Source organism: Echinops telfairi, unplaced genomic scaffold (assembly GCF_000313985.2).
Source record: "Echinops telfairi isolate 266 unplaced genomic scaffold, ASM31398v2 ScPeMD7_655;HRSCAF=1070, whole genome shotgun sequence".
Classification (NCBI taxonomy): domain Eukaryota; kingdom Metazoa; phylum Chordata; class Mammalia; order Afrosoricida; family Tenrecidae; genus Echinops; species Echinops telfairi.
The window spans coordinates 21,209,313-21,222,397 of NW_022104553.1; the positions used below are offsets into that span (position 1 = coordinate 21,209,313).

The 13,085-nt window shown below is 57.8% G+C and overlaps 1 protein-coding gene across 1 annotated transcript in view; it reads right to left on the bottom strand.

Moving 5' to 3' along the window:
• The window catches only part of MYH14 (myosin heavy chain 14), a 78,177-nt gene that overhangs the window by 1,436 nt on the left and 63,656 nt on the right, over window positions 1–13,085 (bottom strand). The window contains exons 27-35 of the mRNA XM_045292625.1: window positions 10,123–10,335; window positions 8,767–8,979; window positions 7,514–7,675; window positions 6,403–6,531; window positions 5,693–5,781; window positions 5,490–5,613; window positions 3,320–3,528; window positions 1,965–2,073; window positions 101–273 (exon numbers count right to left, since the gene is read on the bottom strand). Of these exons, the coding sequence (XP_045148560.1) occupies window positions 101–273; window positions 1,965–2,073; window positions 3,320–3,528; window positions 5,490–5,613; window positions 5,693–5,781; window positions 6,403–6,531; window positions 7,514–7,675; window positions 8,767–8,979; window positions 10,123–10,335 (1,421 nt within the window). The remainder of the gene's footprint in view (window positions 1–100; window positions 274–1,964; window positions 2,074–3,319; window positions 3,529–5,489; window positions 5,614–5,692; window positions 5,782–6,402; window positions 6,532–7,513; window positions 7,676–8,766; window positions 8,980–10,122; window positions 10,336–13,085) is intronic.

Below are 13,085 nucleotides of genomic sequence, written 5' to 3' on the forward strand. Positions count from 1 at the left end.
ACGTGCCACTCAGTGGGCCCTCAGTTTCTGGTGGTCCTGGGTCTGTGGAAAGAGGGGGCGGCCCCCTTGCAGGGTGGGACTTGTTCAGGGACAGCCGTACCGGAGCCGGTTCCTCAGCGTGGTCACCTCTCGGTTCATGGACTCGGCGGACTCGGTCACGTCCTCCAGCTCCCGCTGCAGCCGCCGGCGGCCGGCCTGAGCCCGCGAGGCCTCGTCCTCGGCCTCCTCCAGCTGCCGCTTCAGCTGCTTCACGCGGAGGTTCCCCTTCTCCAGCTTGGGGAGACGCGGGGAGGGGTCAGGACAGGGATGCCTGCCTCCTGGCTGGGTTCCCCCTGCACCCCGACTCTGCCCCGCCCCGTCCTTGTCCTCTGTTCTCTGCTCAGATCTTACTCATCCGAGGCACAGCGGTACCAAGGATGGTGCCAGGCACCTCAAGCTGACCCGCATCTTTGGTTGCTCCTGACCCCCGTGCTCTGCGTGGGGCCGTGGAGAGGGATGGTCCTCCTCAGCCTGTCCCAATCCACAAGGTCGCTGAGGGTCTGGATGGCCAGCGCTAACCCCTCCCCTGCCGACTTAAGCTCTCCCCTGGCTCCCACGAGCAAGACTCTAGGCCTTGACCATTTATTTCTCTTCTCCCCATAAACCCCAACCCGAATAACTTTCCATAGACTATTCCCTGGCTGTACCACCCACCGTCTCTCTCAGGGAGGAGACACATCTAATCTGGCTCCTTAAAATTCAATGTCCCGTCCCATTCTCTTGAGCCACTTTGGTCGGCTTCTTGCTCTAAACTCGTCTTTAACTCTGCTGTTCCCTCTGCCCGCTTCCTCTCACCCTTCAGGTCTGGGCTCAGGTGTCACCTTCTCCGAGCGGTCTTCTAGCCTCCCAGGCTGAAGATGGCCCCTCAATCCTGTGTCTCTTCCTCCCTTCACGCATTTTTTTCACAGTCCTCGTCACACTCTTATTCCTTTTCTTTTTTAATCGGGCTGTTCTTTATTCTTGTATTTAGTTACTTAAATTTAGTAATTGAAAGTAATACATATATCATTCCATAATTCATTCACTTCAAGCAGTAGTGCACAATTGCTACCATCAGTTTCCACGTTGCGTTTTTACTCATGTTGAAAATGTGAACCCACTAAGGCAGAGACTGACCCTGTCTCATTCCCAGTCCTCTGTGTCACTGGCCTCGAACACTCCTCGCATGTCGTGGCTCTTCACGAATTGTGACTGAAATGCGGCTGAGCTTTTAAGGCCACAGCTGTGCTGTGTCTGATCACGTATCCCGGTTCTGAAACCTACTTACTTTGAGAAAATTCTTTCTCCTAAAGTTTTCATCTCCCCATTTGTGACACAGTACATGGAGAGCTGCGTGCACATATTTTTGAACAAGCAGTTAGTACAGTGGTTGGGCCGGAGTGGTTCGGCTCAATAAAAATGTACAGACACAGGCTCTGGAGCCACAGCGCTAGAGTTGGGATCCTGGCTCCACTCTTTCCTATTTAAATAATTTTGAGCAAGTGAGTTCACCTCCCTTTGCCTCCGTTTCCTTACATCAGTCATATGGGAAATAAACGTGCAGACCTTACAGAGCTGTGATGGGAGTCTATACATCAAGAGATAGGTCTTCTGCACAGCGCCAGGCATGGGGCAATCTTTCAATATCTATCTTGTCATTTTAGCCTTGGTCAAGCCTCTGGGTAGAATTTAATGTCTTCCCTCATGGTGGTCGCATTGACCCCAAGCTAGGCTCCTTTCTAGATTCCAGCCTGGAAAGTCATTGCCCAGCTACTACTGCAGGTGCACAGCCTATGGAAGTATGTTGTTTGCCCTTGGTTTTGGTCTGGCACCTGTTTGCTGCCTCTTGTGCTGGAGAGCTCACCACCTCCATAGATGGTGCAGGCTATTTATTGGTCAGTGACCGCCCCTCTCCCCAGAGTTCCCTGATGAAGGTCATCGCTTACCTGGTCCCGAAGCTGGTCAGCCACTCGCCGCTCCTCCTCCACCTGAATCACCACTTCTTTGAGACGCTTCTCCGCTCGGCGCACTAGCTTGCCTGACAGGATGCGCTCCCTGAGAAGAGGGGCAGCGAGGGACACGGTCAGTGTAGGCACTGCCCAGGCGTTTGGCCCTCAGGGTTGTCCTTGTCCAGTGGCTGCCCTGCATAAGGAGTGGCCTCTGCAATCAATCTGTCCCATCTCTGGCTGGCTCCCAGTTTCCTCAGGGCACAACCGGCAGCTACACCCTGCCTTAACGCCTGCTGGCTCTTCAACAGGTTTCCTGAAGCTAAGACCCACGCTCCCATGGGTTTGGGGATATGGATATGTGGGGGGTCTGATGCTTGGAGAGAGTGCAGCCGGTGTGTGGCGGTGAGGTAAAGACCAGTTGACCACCTCAAATTCTGACATCGTTCCAGTTGCCCAGCTCCGGACTTATCCATGTGAGTGAAGGGAAATTCCGTTTTGTGATAGACTGATGGCCAAAGCAAGACAAACAAAACTCAGGAGGCCCTGTGTTCTCTCCCTTCTGTTGCCATGTGGCTTTGCCGCTGCTCCCATCAGGAGGGGTGATCGACTGCCCTGCTGCCTGGGCTCTGGGCTGACCACATGACTCACTTTGGTCAATGGGCTGCAGCAACAGTGACATTGCACCAGTTCCGAAGGTGAGGGCCTCCTGGACCCTCTCACCCGTTCTCAGTCATCCTTGGGTCTCCAGGTATGCACTATGAACAATTGTGGACTAGCTGACCCGATTCGAGGATGAGTGCCGGGCAGTGCCAGGGTCAAGTCGGCCTCATTGTCCCAGACAAGGCCTAGGATATGTGGGTGTCCAATTAAGGCCAGTAGTAGATCTATTCTTAGGTTACCCTAAGCTAACCAAAGATACCTAGGTGAGCCTCATCCATCTCTGAGCAGCAGACTCTGCTGGCCAACTCGGGGCCTCATGAGCAGTAGAGAAGAGTAGCTGTGTACGTTTGATTTATTTTTTTTAATTTTTAATTTTTGGGGCGGTATACGTTTTAGAATGGCTTCTTAGGCAGCTGCAGCTCCCTGACACACTTGTTTCTGTCACACTCTGTGGTGGGCCACTTACTTGCCGCCCAAAGGTACTACACTTGCTTAAAAGATGATGTGCTGAACGAACCCGACCCATGTCTTGGGCTGTTCCTGACCCCGTCGTCTCCCCTATGTGGCACAATGGAGAAGGCAGAGCTTCCACACTCTCAAATGATAAGGGGACATCTGCAGACATCGCCCTCTCGAATGCCTTTCTGGCGTTTCCAAGCCAGGTGCAGGTGACACAGCTCCTGTCTGCCCACCTGGTCTCTTGCTCCAGCTGCTCCTCAGCCTGGGCCAGCTTAGACTCCAGGGCAGCGATGGTCATCTTCTGGCGAGCTCGGGCCCCAGCGTCCTCCTCGCCAAGGCGCCCCCGGAGCTCCTGGATCTGGCGTTCCAGCTGCTGCCGAGCACTCTCGGCCTTGGCAGAGAAGCTGCGCTCCCCTGACAGCTCCGTGGTCAGGGACTCCACCTGTGGGCAGAGGGAAAGGCAGGCTGTGCTCTGGAGCTCCAACAGGGTGGTCTTAACACCCAGGTGCTTCCCTCCCAGGATGGAGTGGGTCCAGGGCCATGGAACGCAGAGGTAAGGGAGCGCTAGGCATGGAAGATTCAGTGCCCCCACTAACTTTTCTTTGATCTAGCTGCCCGTAGCCCTGATGGCCCCGCCTTTTAACCCTACGGCTGATGCTCTGTGGGCTATTTTAATACATTCACAAGATGCTCACAGACTTGTCTCCAGGCTATAAATTCTACCTCTACCTCTGACTGTGAATGAGCCTATTCCAACAGTTCTCACACTTTTGTTTGCACCAGGATCACCTGGGGTGCTTGTGACAAGAATGCAGAGGATGCCAGGGCCCCTCCCTCCCTCAGCAAGTCTGGGGGGGAGGGGGGAGGCAGGACGCTGTGTGTGTGTGGGGGGGGGGGGGCAGGAACTGCCTTTCCACCAGGCCCAGGGGGTCCCAATAAGGGTGGTATGGGAGCATGGGCAAGCACTTGGATGCTACAAGGTGAATGTGTAAACAAAGGCCTTCTTCTAAGAGTCCCTGCTGCTTCTCCCAGCTTCCAGAACTGCCACAGCCCGAGTGCTTGCTGGGGCCACGGCAGGGAAGTGAGTCAGCCCCAGGCTGATTCAGACTTCCGACCATCCCGGCCTCACCGGCACACGGGGCAGAAGGAAGTCACAAGGTGGCGCGTGGAAAGTCACCAAAGGCAGGGTTTCATGTGTCCCCAAAAGGCAGAGGTCAAGTCTCCCAGTGGTCCCTTCCTCCCACCCTTCCTCCCACAATATTCCCGCAGATGACAAGATGGGGCAAATGGCGATGCCCTTGCCAACAAGTGTAAGGGTGGAACTGCAGCCCCGAAAGTGCTTTTGCCTGTCTGCTGAGCTAAAATCCCAGGCACATCTTCCCTCTTCCAAATGCTCTTTTGGCCTCCTCTGGAAAGACCCCGTCCTCTTCCCTCTAGACGGTGTTGGGTCAGGTACCGGTCGGAGGACATTAGGAAAAGCCTGCCTACCCCTATTGGACCAAGGCGGATAATTCCAGGGGGCCGCAGATCAGTGAGCCATCTGCCTCAGCACCAAAAGCAACAATCAAAGCACCACCCTGGCCTCAGAAGTTTTATGGAAGGAGACCCATTAGAGCCCCCACAGCTGCAAACCCTCTCCCCTTCCTATTTGCCCACCTGCGGTTTCTACCCCTCCTGTATTGCTTTCCCTCCTCCCCTCCTGACCAGTTTAAAACTCAATCTCCACCACAGATGAGCACGACTTCTTCTCGGGTGTCCCCAGTGGGGGCCGTGGAGTCCACCCAGGAGTTCAAGGCTCGCTCCCGTTTCTTTCTCTCCCTTTCCCTTCTCTCCTCTCCCTCCGGGGAAGCTCAGGTTCTCTGACTCCCTGTTAGACTCCGTGAATCTCTCCAGGGAAGCCCAGAATACACTTCCGCTTTTCTTTCTCTCTGGCTTGGCCTCGGTTTATCTTTGTGAGAACTTAATAGATGGGTGCCCTCCACCCCTCTCTCTTCTGGGTCCAGGTCGCTTCCATGACCACACGTGGAGCGGTTCTCCTCAGCACACATGGGGCCCCCTAATGGTCCCATGTCTGACTTCCCTAGGGAATTCCCTGTCGTCAGGATGGGGGGTGGGTGGGGGGCAGGTGTGTGTGTGTGTGTGTGTGTGTGTGAGTCATAATTCTCTGTAAAGACCCCACGTACTTCATCTCCGGATCCAGACCTTGAGAAAAGCCAGAAAGACGAGTGAGTGAGTGAATTGTGCCTTTCTTGATACCTTTTGCAGACTCCTATTCAACCTTCAAAACCCAACTCAAATATCCCCTCCTTTCCGAAGGCTGTTGGATAAGGGGCTGTGGTTTCGGGTGAGTGGGGGGAGGGGTGGGTTCCCAGCCAGGGTGGCTGGGGCGGCAGGTGGGCTCACCTGCAGGAGCAGCTTGTGGTAGCGGTCGTTGACCAGCTCTGCGTTGCTCTGCTCCTCATCCAGCTCCTCCTCCATCTGCCCCAGGCGCACCTCCAGCTGCCGCTTCTCCTCCAGAAGCGCTGCCCTAGGGGAGGGGGAGGGGTGAGGTGAGGCAGGGGGTCCAGCAGGCAGTGCCCTGCCCTAGCCTACCGTAGGCCACTCACTTGCTTAGGTTGCCGCTGGCCACCTCATCCGCCATCTCGTCCCGCTCCTGCTGGGCATGACGCCGGGCACGGTCTGAAGCAGCGAGTTCCTGTAATGGGGTGGAAATGGGCGGTCAATGGCCAGGTGCCATTCTCACTCCCTCCCTGCCCCTGCCCCAGTTCTCTCGGCCTTTTCCACAGCATGCTGTGGCCTTGTTCCTGTGCTAACACAGGTCCTTTTCCACAGCATGCTGTGGCCTTGTTCCTGTGCTAACACAGGTCCTGAAGGTCATCTTCAAACTCTGTCCCCTGAGCTCCTGGCCCAACTGTGTCCAGCTCCTGCCGCCCAGCCCAGTCCCCTCATGCTCATCAGGGCCTTTAGATGGCCCAATGCCCAGAGCTGGGCGTGGGGGCGGCCTCTGCCCCTCCCAGCCTGGCTCACAGCCCTCATGGATCCACGGAGGGGGGGTGCCTCCCAGGACAAAATTCCCACCCCTTGGACTGTCTTTGAGGCCAAAGTGTTTAGCCACGCCCCCAGCTGGCACCTAGGTAGTGTGGTTGGACCCACCTACCACCCATCCCATGAGGTGGTTTCTGGAAGTCCCTTGGCCCCATCCCTTGGCTGCTATTTGAAGCAGCACGCAGGTGGTCCCGCCTGCTGGCTGGCATTGGAGGCAGTCTGCGGTGGGCCCCGCCCACGCCTGAGGCCCCGCCCACCGGCCCCATCTCACCTCCTGCAGCCTCAGCACCTCGGCCTCCAGCCCCTTGAGGCGCTTTTCGCTTTCCTTGTTCTGGGCAAAGATCTCCTCCCGAGAGGTGCGGTAATCCTCCACCTCCCGCCACAGTTCCTTCATCTGGGCCTGGGGGTGGGGGGCGGGCTCAGCCAGGCTTGCCTCGCTGGGAGGTGTCCCCCACACCCCCACCCCATCTCAACGGTTGCACCTGCCTTGCAGAGCCAGGCACCAAGGTCCAAGTCACCTGGGCAGGTCCTAGCTGAGCCCTATTCTCTGAGGGCAAGTGGGGGTGGGGGTGGGGCCTCAAAAAGTTGGCAGTGCAAATTCTCATACCTTTTCATTTCCATCTCACCGCAAACTTCCCGTAGACCCCTCCCCTCTACATGCACCGGCTCCCAATTTGCTCCCTTTAGACTCACAACCCTGGGGGTGGGGACATTGATCAATCCTGGCTTACAGATGGGGAAACTGAGGCAGCGAGGGCGAGGCACAGGCCCACAGCCAGCCGGCTTAGCTGCTTCGTCCCTGGCTGTTGTCGATGGAACTGCTCTAGTTAGTATTTGCCGGGCATCTGTTTTCCCTTTGTGCGGGGCGGGGGAGGCTGGCAGTGTTTCTGCCTGGGCCGGCCGGAGGGGTCTTGCCAAACCGGGGTTGCTCGGTCGCAGTGCACCCAGCACCGTGTGCTGCTTTACGTGCCCACACGGAAAGCGCCCGGGGCTGCCGGAAGGGCAGACAAATCTATCTTGGACGAGGTGTGCCCAGAGCGACCCCCCTGAAAGCAAGAACGGCACGCGTGGCCTCATAGACGTTGGGCCTGTTGCCTAGAGAGGAGAGACGGGTCCCTGCAGAAGGACAGCATGCCAGGTAGAGGCGGCGCGGCCCTGGGGGAGGAGATGGATGGAGGCAGAGGCTGCAACCGACGGTGCGGGCGGAGCAAGGCCGGGCAGTGATTCGTTCCCTTGCACGCGGGGCCGCCGTGAGTCGGGGCCAACTCGACGGCACCAACAAGCGGCCTCATTACGGGGAAGCCCCCACGGCACGGGCGCTCACACAGGTGGTTGCCCAATCGGGATGGGCAGGGGCGGGGCGGGCGGGGCGGAGCCCTCACCTGCATCTTGCGAAGCTGCTTCCCGGCCTCCTCCCTGCCCTGCCCCGCGGCCGCCGTCTGAGCCTTCAGTTCCTCCAGCTCCGCTTCCAGCTTCTTGCGGGCGGCCACCGCCATCGCCCTCTGCTTGCGCTCCTCATCCCGCTCCAGCTCGGCGTCCCTCAGCTGGGGCACAGGAGGGGCCGGGTCAGGGGACAGGGCGCCCAGGCGACCTCTACAAGCTCCCCCAAAGAAACCCCAACCCAGTGCCATCGAGTTGACGGCGTCCCGATGGGGCGGCATAGAACTGCCCCTGGGGGATCTCAGACTGCGCCTCCCCACCGGAGCAAGGAGCCGCGGCAGGCTAGCCTTACCGTTAGCGTTAGCCCAACGCGTAACCCAGGGAGCCCAGGGCCCCTGGGTCCTCTGCATGCTAAGGGCATAGCAGTCCACCCCGCAGGCCCCAGCTCAAGCCCCCACCTCACCTCTCCAGGCCCTTGCCCTGGCACCCCCTTCCAGCCTATCCTCACACAGCTGCCGGGGGGCCCTTGAGCTTTCTGCAGCCCCCAGCGTGCCAGGACAATGCCACGGGCACGCATCGGGGCTGTGACCTGGGACAGCGGAGCTGAAGAGCACCAGGGCCCCTCCCCAGCCTCCTGGCCCCCAGCCTCACTGGGTCCTGTCCACCTGCTGCCCACCAGACTCCTCGGAGTCTTCCTGACCCTCAGAGCTGACCCAGATGAATCCCCTGGGGGACACAGGACGCCACACCCAGTGGAGTGAGGGTGAGGAAGCTGTGGTAGGGGAGGGACGGGGCAGGGCAGGGCAGCTGGTCCCTACATGAGCGTGAGCGTGAGCAGAGGCTGTCAGGAGCTAGCTGGGCCGCTGCTGGGGGGCAGGCGGGGCGCAGGGAGAAGGCTGGTGGCTTTGGTGTGGCTGTGCAGAGACACCCGGTGGCTGGGTGGTTGGAATGGTGTATTGGTGCCTGGGAGGGCGGGGCACTATGGGGGCGAGGCTGTGCACAGGCAGCTGGACGGGGCAGGGAGGCTGGATAATGCAGGACAGGGTCAGTGGAGAGGTGAACGGAGGCTGGGATGCATAGTGCACAGGGGAGGTGCAGCGCGGACATGGATGGAGGACGGGGAGGCGGCTTTGTGGGGGAAGATGGCTGGTTGGCAGGAGGGTCTTTGGGGCCAAGTCTATTGAGTGGGGAAGGGGCTGGGACATCGGGCCCCTTCCCCAGCTGGGTCTGGGCTCTGGGGACCCCTCCCCAATACCTGCTTGGCCAGCTGCCGGCGTCTCTCTTCACCGGCCTCGTCTCGGCCCTGCAGGTCTCGCTCATGCTGGGCCTTGAGGGCCTGCACGGTCACCTCCAGGCGCAGCTTGGCGTCCTCGGCTGCTGTCAGCTCGTCCTCCAGCTCCGTCACCTGGGTCCGCAGGTCGCTGGCTGCCTGTTCGGCCACCCGGCGGGCTCGCTCCAGCTCATGCACCTGGCGGGGAGCAATGAGACTGAGCACACGGGGGCCCACCCTACCCCATGGGGTACTAGCCTGCCCCACCCCCTACCAGTCACCCAGGGCCCCCCAGCCAGGCTCCTCTGCTGATGGGGGTGGGGGAAAGGCGCCGTCCACTTGTCTGTTGAGACCCCAGTTCTGGGGTCTGTGAGGGTGGCCACACATGGGCCCTCTCCACGTGGACCTTGGTCAATTTCACAGAACTTTCTGTTGTGACTCAGGAACCTCTACAGAGCAGATGGTCGGCTGGGCATTCAAAAATTCATCCCACCTCCCGATGTCGTGCCCGGGGGTCCGTCGTAGTATTGGGGAGCGGGCTTTGTAAGCGGGGCACTGTGAGCTTACATCCCTGGGGCTTGTTCAGGAATCATGTGTGAAGCTGGCTGAGGCGCACAGAGCTCCCAGACTGAGGACCGCGGGCCTGTGCCGGACCCCACAGAGAGCACCAAGCCACAACCACTCACTTCCGCTTTGTCCGAAGCCTGGGGGCTCCCCGGCCTTTCAGGGAGGAGTAAATCCAAGCCTTAGACATGCTGCTGCCCGCAGGATCACACGTGTGTGATGGAGCAGTCTCTTCATGGTTAGCATGCACACGAACGTGTCTGGGGAGCGGGTCACCTATGCTCCGCCAACATGAAGATATGGGCCTTGGCGAGAATTCTCTTCACACGGCGCACATGCACGTGAGCACACGGGTCTGGGGAGCGGCTCCCGTGTGCTGCGTCCACGTGAACATGCACGGGTCTAAGGGAACATTCTACTCATGCTCTGTGCATGTGGTTGGGGTGCAGATTCCTTCTTGGTCCATGTGTGTGTGTGTACACACAACTTTGATGGACGGTGCTCTTACTGCTGTGTGTGTGAGCATGCACGTGTGTTCACGTGTCTCTTGGCATCCTGTCCGGACAGGCACGTGGGCACTCACCTGTGTGTCCTGGGGACTGGTGTCCCCACTCACACTCATGTTCTTGCTGCTGGTGTATGGGATTCGGGCGCAGGGAGACCTCAACGTGTGCAGAACAGAACACACACCCTTGGGGGGGCGCTGCTCAAGGCTGTGACTCACGGGGCACCCATGGGTGGGCCGCTGGCCAGCGGGGCGCCTGACCCTCTACTCACGCTCTTGCCGACGTCATCCTTGCTGCTCAGCAGGGCCTCCATCTCCGCCCGCAGGGCCCGGTTCTGCCGCTCCACCTCCTCCCGGGCCTCCTGCTCTTCTGCCAGGGCCTGTGTCTGGGCCAGGGCCCGGGCCTCACGCTCCCGGCCCTCAGCCTCCACCCGCTCCCGCTCCTCCACAGCCCGGAGCACGGCGGCCTTCTCCTCCGCCAGCAGCTGCCGAGGTGAGGGAGAGGGAGAGGGAGATGGGGTTAGTCGAAAGGCCCATTCAGTTCAAGGGGATGGGAAAAAGGAAGCAGCCAGAGACAGACAGAAGGACGGACGGCGGACAGATAGGCAGATTCAGAAATGCAAGAGGAAGGGAGAGGGAGTGAAGTCTGTCCCCATCCAGCTCTCTGCTCCTGACTGATGAGACTCAGGGACCTCCCACTCTGCTGCTTTAGAGCTGACCTGACTCCCACCAGCCCCCACCCCACCCCACCCCTTGCCCCTTGTAACAAAGCCCAGCTGCTCTGCGGAGGGATGCTCCCAGCTGAAATCTTTGCAGTTTGGGGGCCTCGTGGAAGTGCTGGGTGGGCTCAGCACTGAGGGCCGCCAAGCGCTGACCGGTGACAAGGCTCCTCGGGTTTCTCGTTCAAACAGTGCGTCCTCCTCTTTGAGTGGAGACAGGAACGTTACGTAGACACACGTCTCAAAACGTGCGTTCGGTTTTCACGGTTCTTTTTTTGTTTTCTTTCCCACAGATACCGTGATTGGCAACCAGTGAAAACCGCCAAGCGTGTGAGACAGCAAGGGACCAGGACTCTTGTCCCGAGAAGGCTCCATCAATAGAGGCAGACCTACAGATGGCCTCTCGGACCAAACTCACCGCCGCAGGGCCGACCCGGACTCGCTCGGGACAGCCTTCTGTGGGGCGTCGGCGGCTGTCAACCTTTGCGGGGGCAGATAGGCGCATCTTTTCCCCACGGAGTGGCCAGTGGCGGTGGGTGGATTTGAACCACCTGCCGACCTTGGGAGTGACCCAATGTTTATCCTACCCTGTCACCAAGACTCCTTATAAACGCAACACTCACTGCCGCTGGGTCCAAGTCGACTCAGAGCAACCCAACAGGACAGGTAGAACTGCCCCTATGGGCTTCGGAGGCTCTTTCCGGGAGGAGAAGCCCCTGCAGAGGGGCTCGTGGCTTTGAGCCCCAGACATGCTGCTGCCCACATGATCACACGTGTGTGATGGAGCAGTCTCTTCATGGTTTGCATGCACACGAACGTGCCCCTAGGGCTCGTGGATGCCTTACAGATGACCTGACTCCTAGAATGATCACACAAGGACTTTATGATAATAATTTTTTTAAAAAGTTTCAGGGCACGATGGAGCTGCATAGAGAGAAAGGGTTCTCATCTGTTTTCTAGTTGGGTAAACTGAGGCTGCGGGGAAAAGCAACGTGCTCGAGGTCCACACGGTGAGTCAGCAGACGTGAGATGTGAACTTCCTCGTAGGTGGCCTTGGATTTTCATCAACCAAACCAGGGCACTTTTGGGGTTATATCGTTGTTGGAAACCTAACCCAGCAAAATCCAGGGACACAGGATGCATTCTTCTGGTTGTGCAACTACGTGGGGGCCCCCTTTTCGGAGCAGTTCTGCTCCCTTGCATAGAAACCGGGTAGCCTGCCTGTCTGTCCTTTGAAAGCCCACCGTGCTCCAGGCTGCCATTCTGCATGAATTTCGCTCCACTGCGGCTTGGTTTAGAGAACCTGGGGGGCTGATTCGGCGTGAGGGTCGGTTGGGTCAATAACTGTGTGGTTTCCTCTGTCCATGGCTCCAGGAAGCCTGGTCCCAGGAGAATGTGAAATTCTGTTTTGTAGCTCACCCCGCCTTTGATCGCAATGCTGCTACAGAATCTTCCGTGAAAACACTGGAAGGTAAAAAGGGGTCCTGCTAACACTGGGTTTCGGGTCCTCAATTTCCTCAAGGAAAATGACAGAAACCGTGTACGTGGACCTCCTATTGGTCAATGCTAACTTTTATCCATTTCACGAGGCAAAGCTATACCCAAATTCACTTTCTGTTAAGCCTCCTAAATCTTGAAGTTCCCTGTGTGGTATGCCTGTCTGTCTTTACAGAGGTGTGCCAACTTGGCACCAGTGTACACTGAGTGTTAATCCCGTACGTCGGTTTTGTCCGTGAAGGTATTACTTCAGCGATAAATACAAGCAGAGTCCAACAGTTCTTAATCAACAACAGCAACCAAAACACTTAAAAAAAATTTAAAGTGGACATCAAGTGGACAGATAGACATAATGACTGACCCAAGCGACCCTTACCAGGTGTCGAACCAGCGGCTCGAGCGCTGTGCATTAAATGTGACAAAGTGTACGTCAACACAGAGCATCACGGAGGGTCGCGGATGAGTTCAGGGTGTATACTTGGGTTGTGTTTACACAGAGCAAGTTGTTTCCTTAGGGAGAACGTGCGGTTTTGTTCGCCGGTCAGTGTGGTGTATGTCCAGAGAGAAAGAGTGTTAGTAATGATGCTGAACCTTCTGTTTTTCAGTCTGTGAAACCCAGGATTGATTAACCTATAAGGGCAGCAAGTAGCATAATGGGGTTTGGGGGAAGGGGGATACAGTGGTGGAGGTGGGGGGTAACGGGAAAAGGGAGACGATGTCAAGGAGTCCATGTAGAGAGAGAATGCTCGGAAGCTGACTGTGGCAGCAACCACACAATTCTCCTTGATGGACTGAAATATGGAATGATATGCGGCATGTATTAAATCCTGTGGTAGTGACGTCATCTGGTGTCCACTTGAGACGGCTGAGAGTGAAGAGTGGAGTTTAGCCTGTCAATCAGGTCGCAGCTTGATGACCTCACTTGGAGGTGCTACAGAGGTGAATAGCTCACTGCGGACAGGACACATAGACTCTCCCTGCAAGACATTCCTGCTGACAAGCCACATGGAGCTACACTG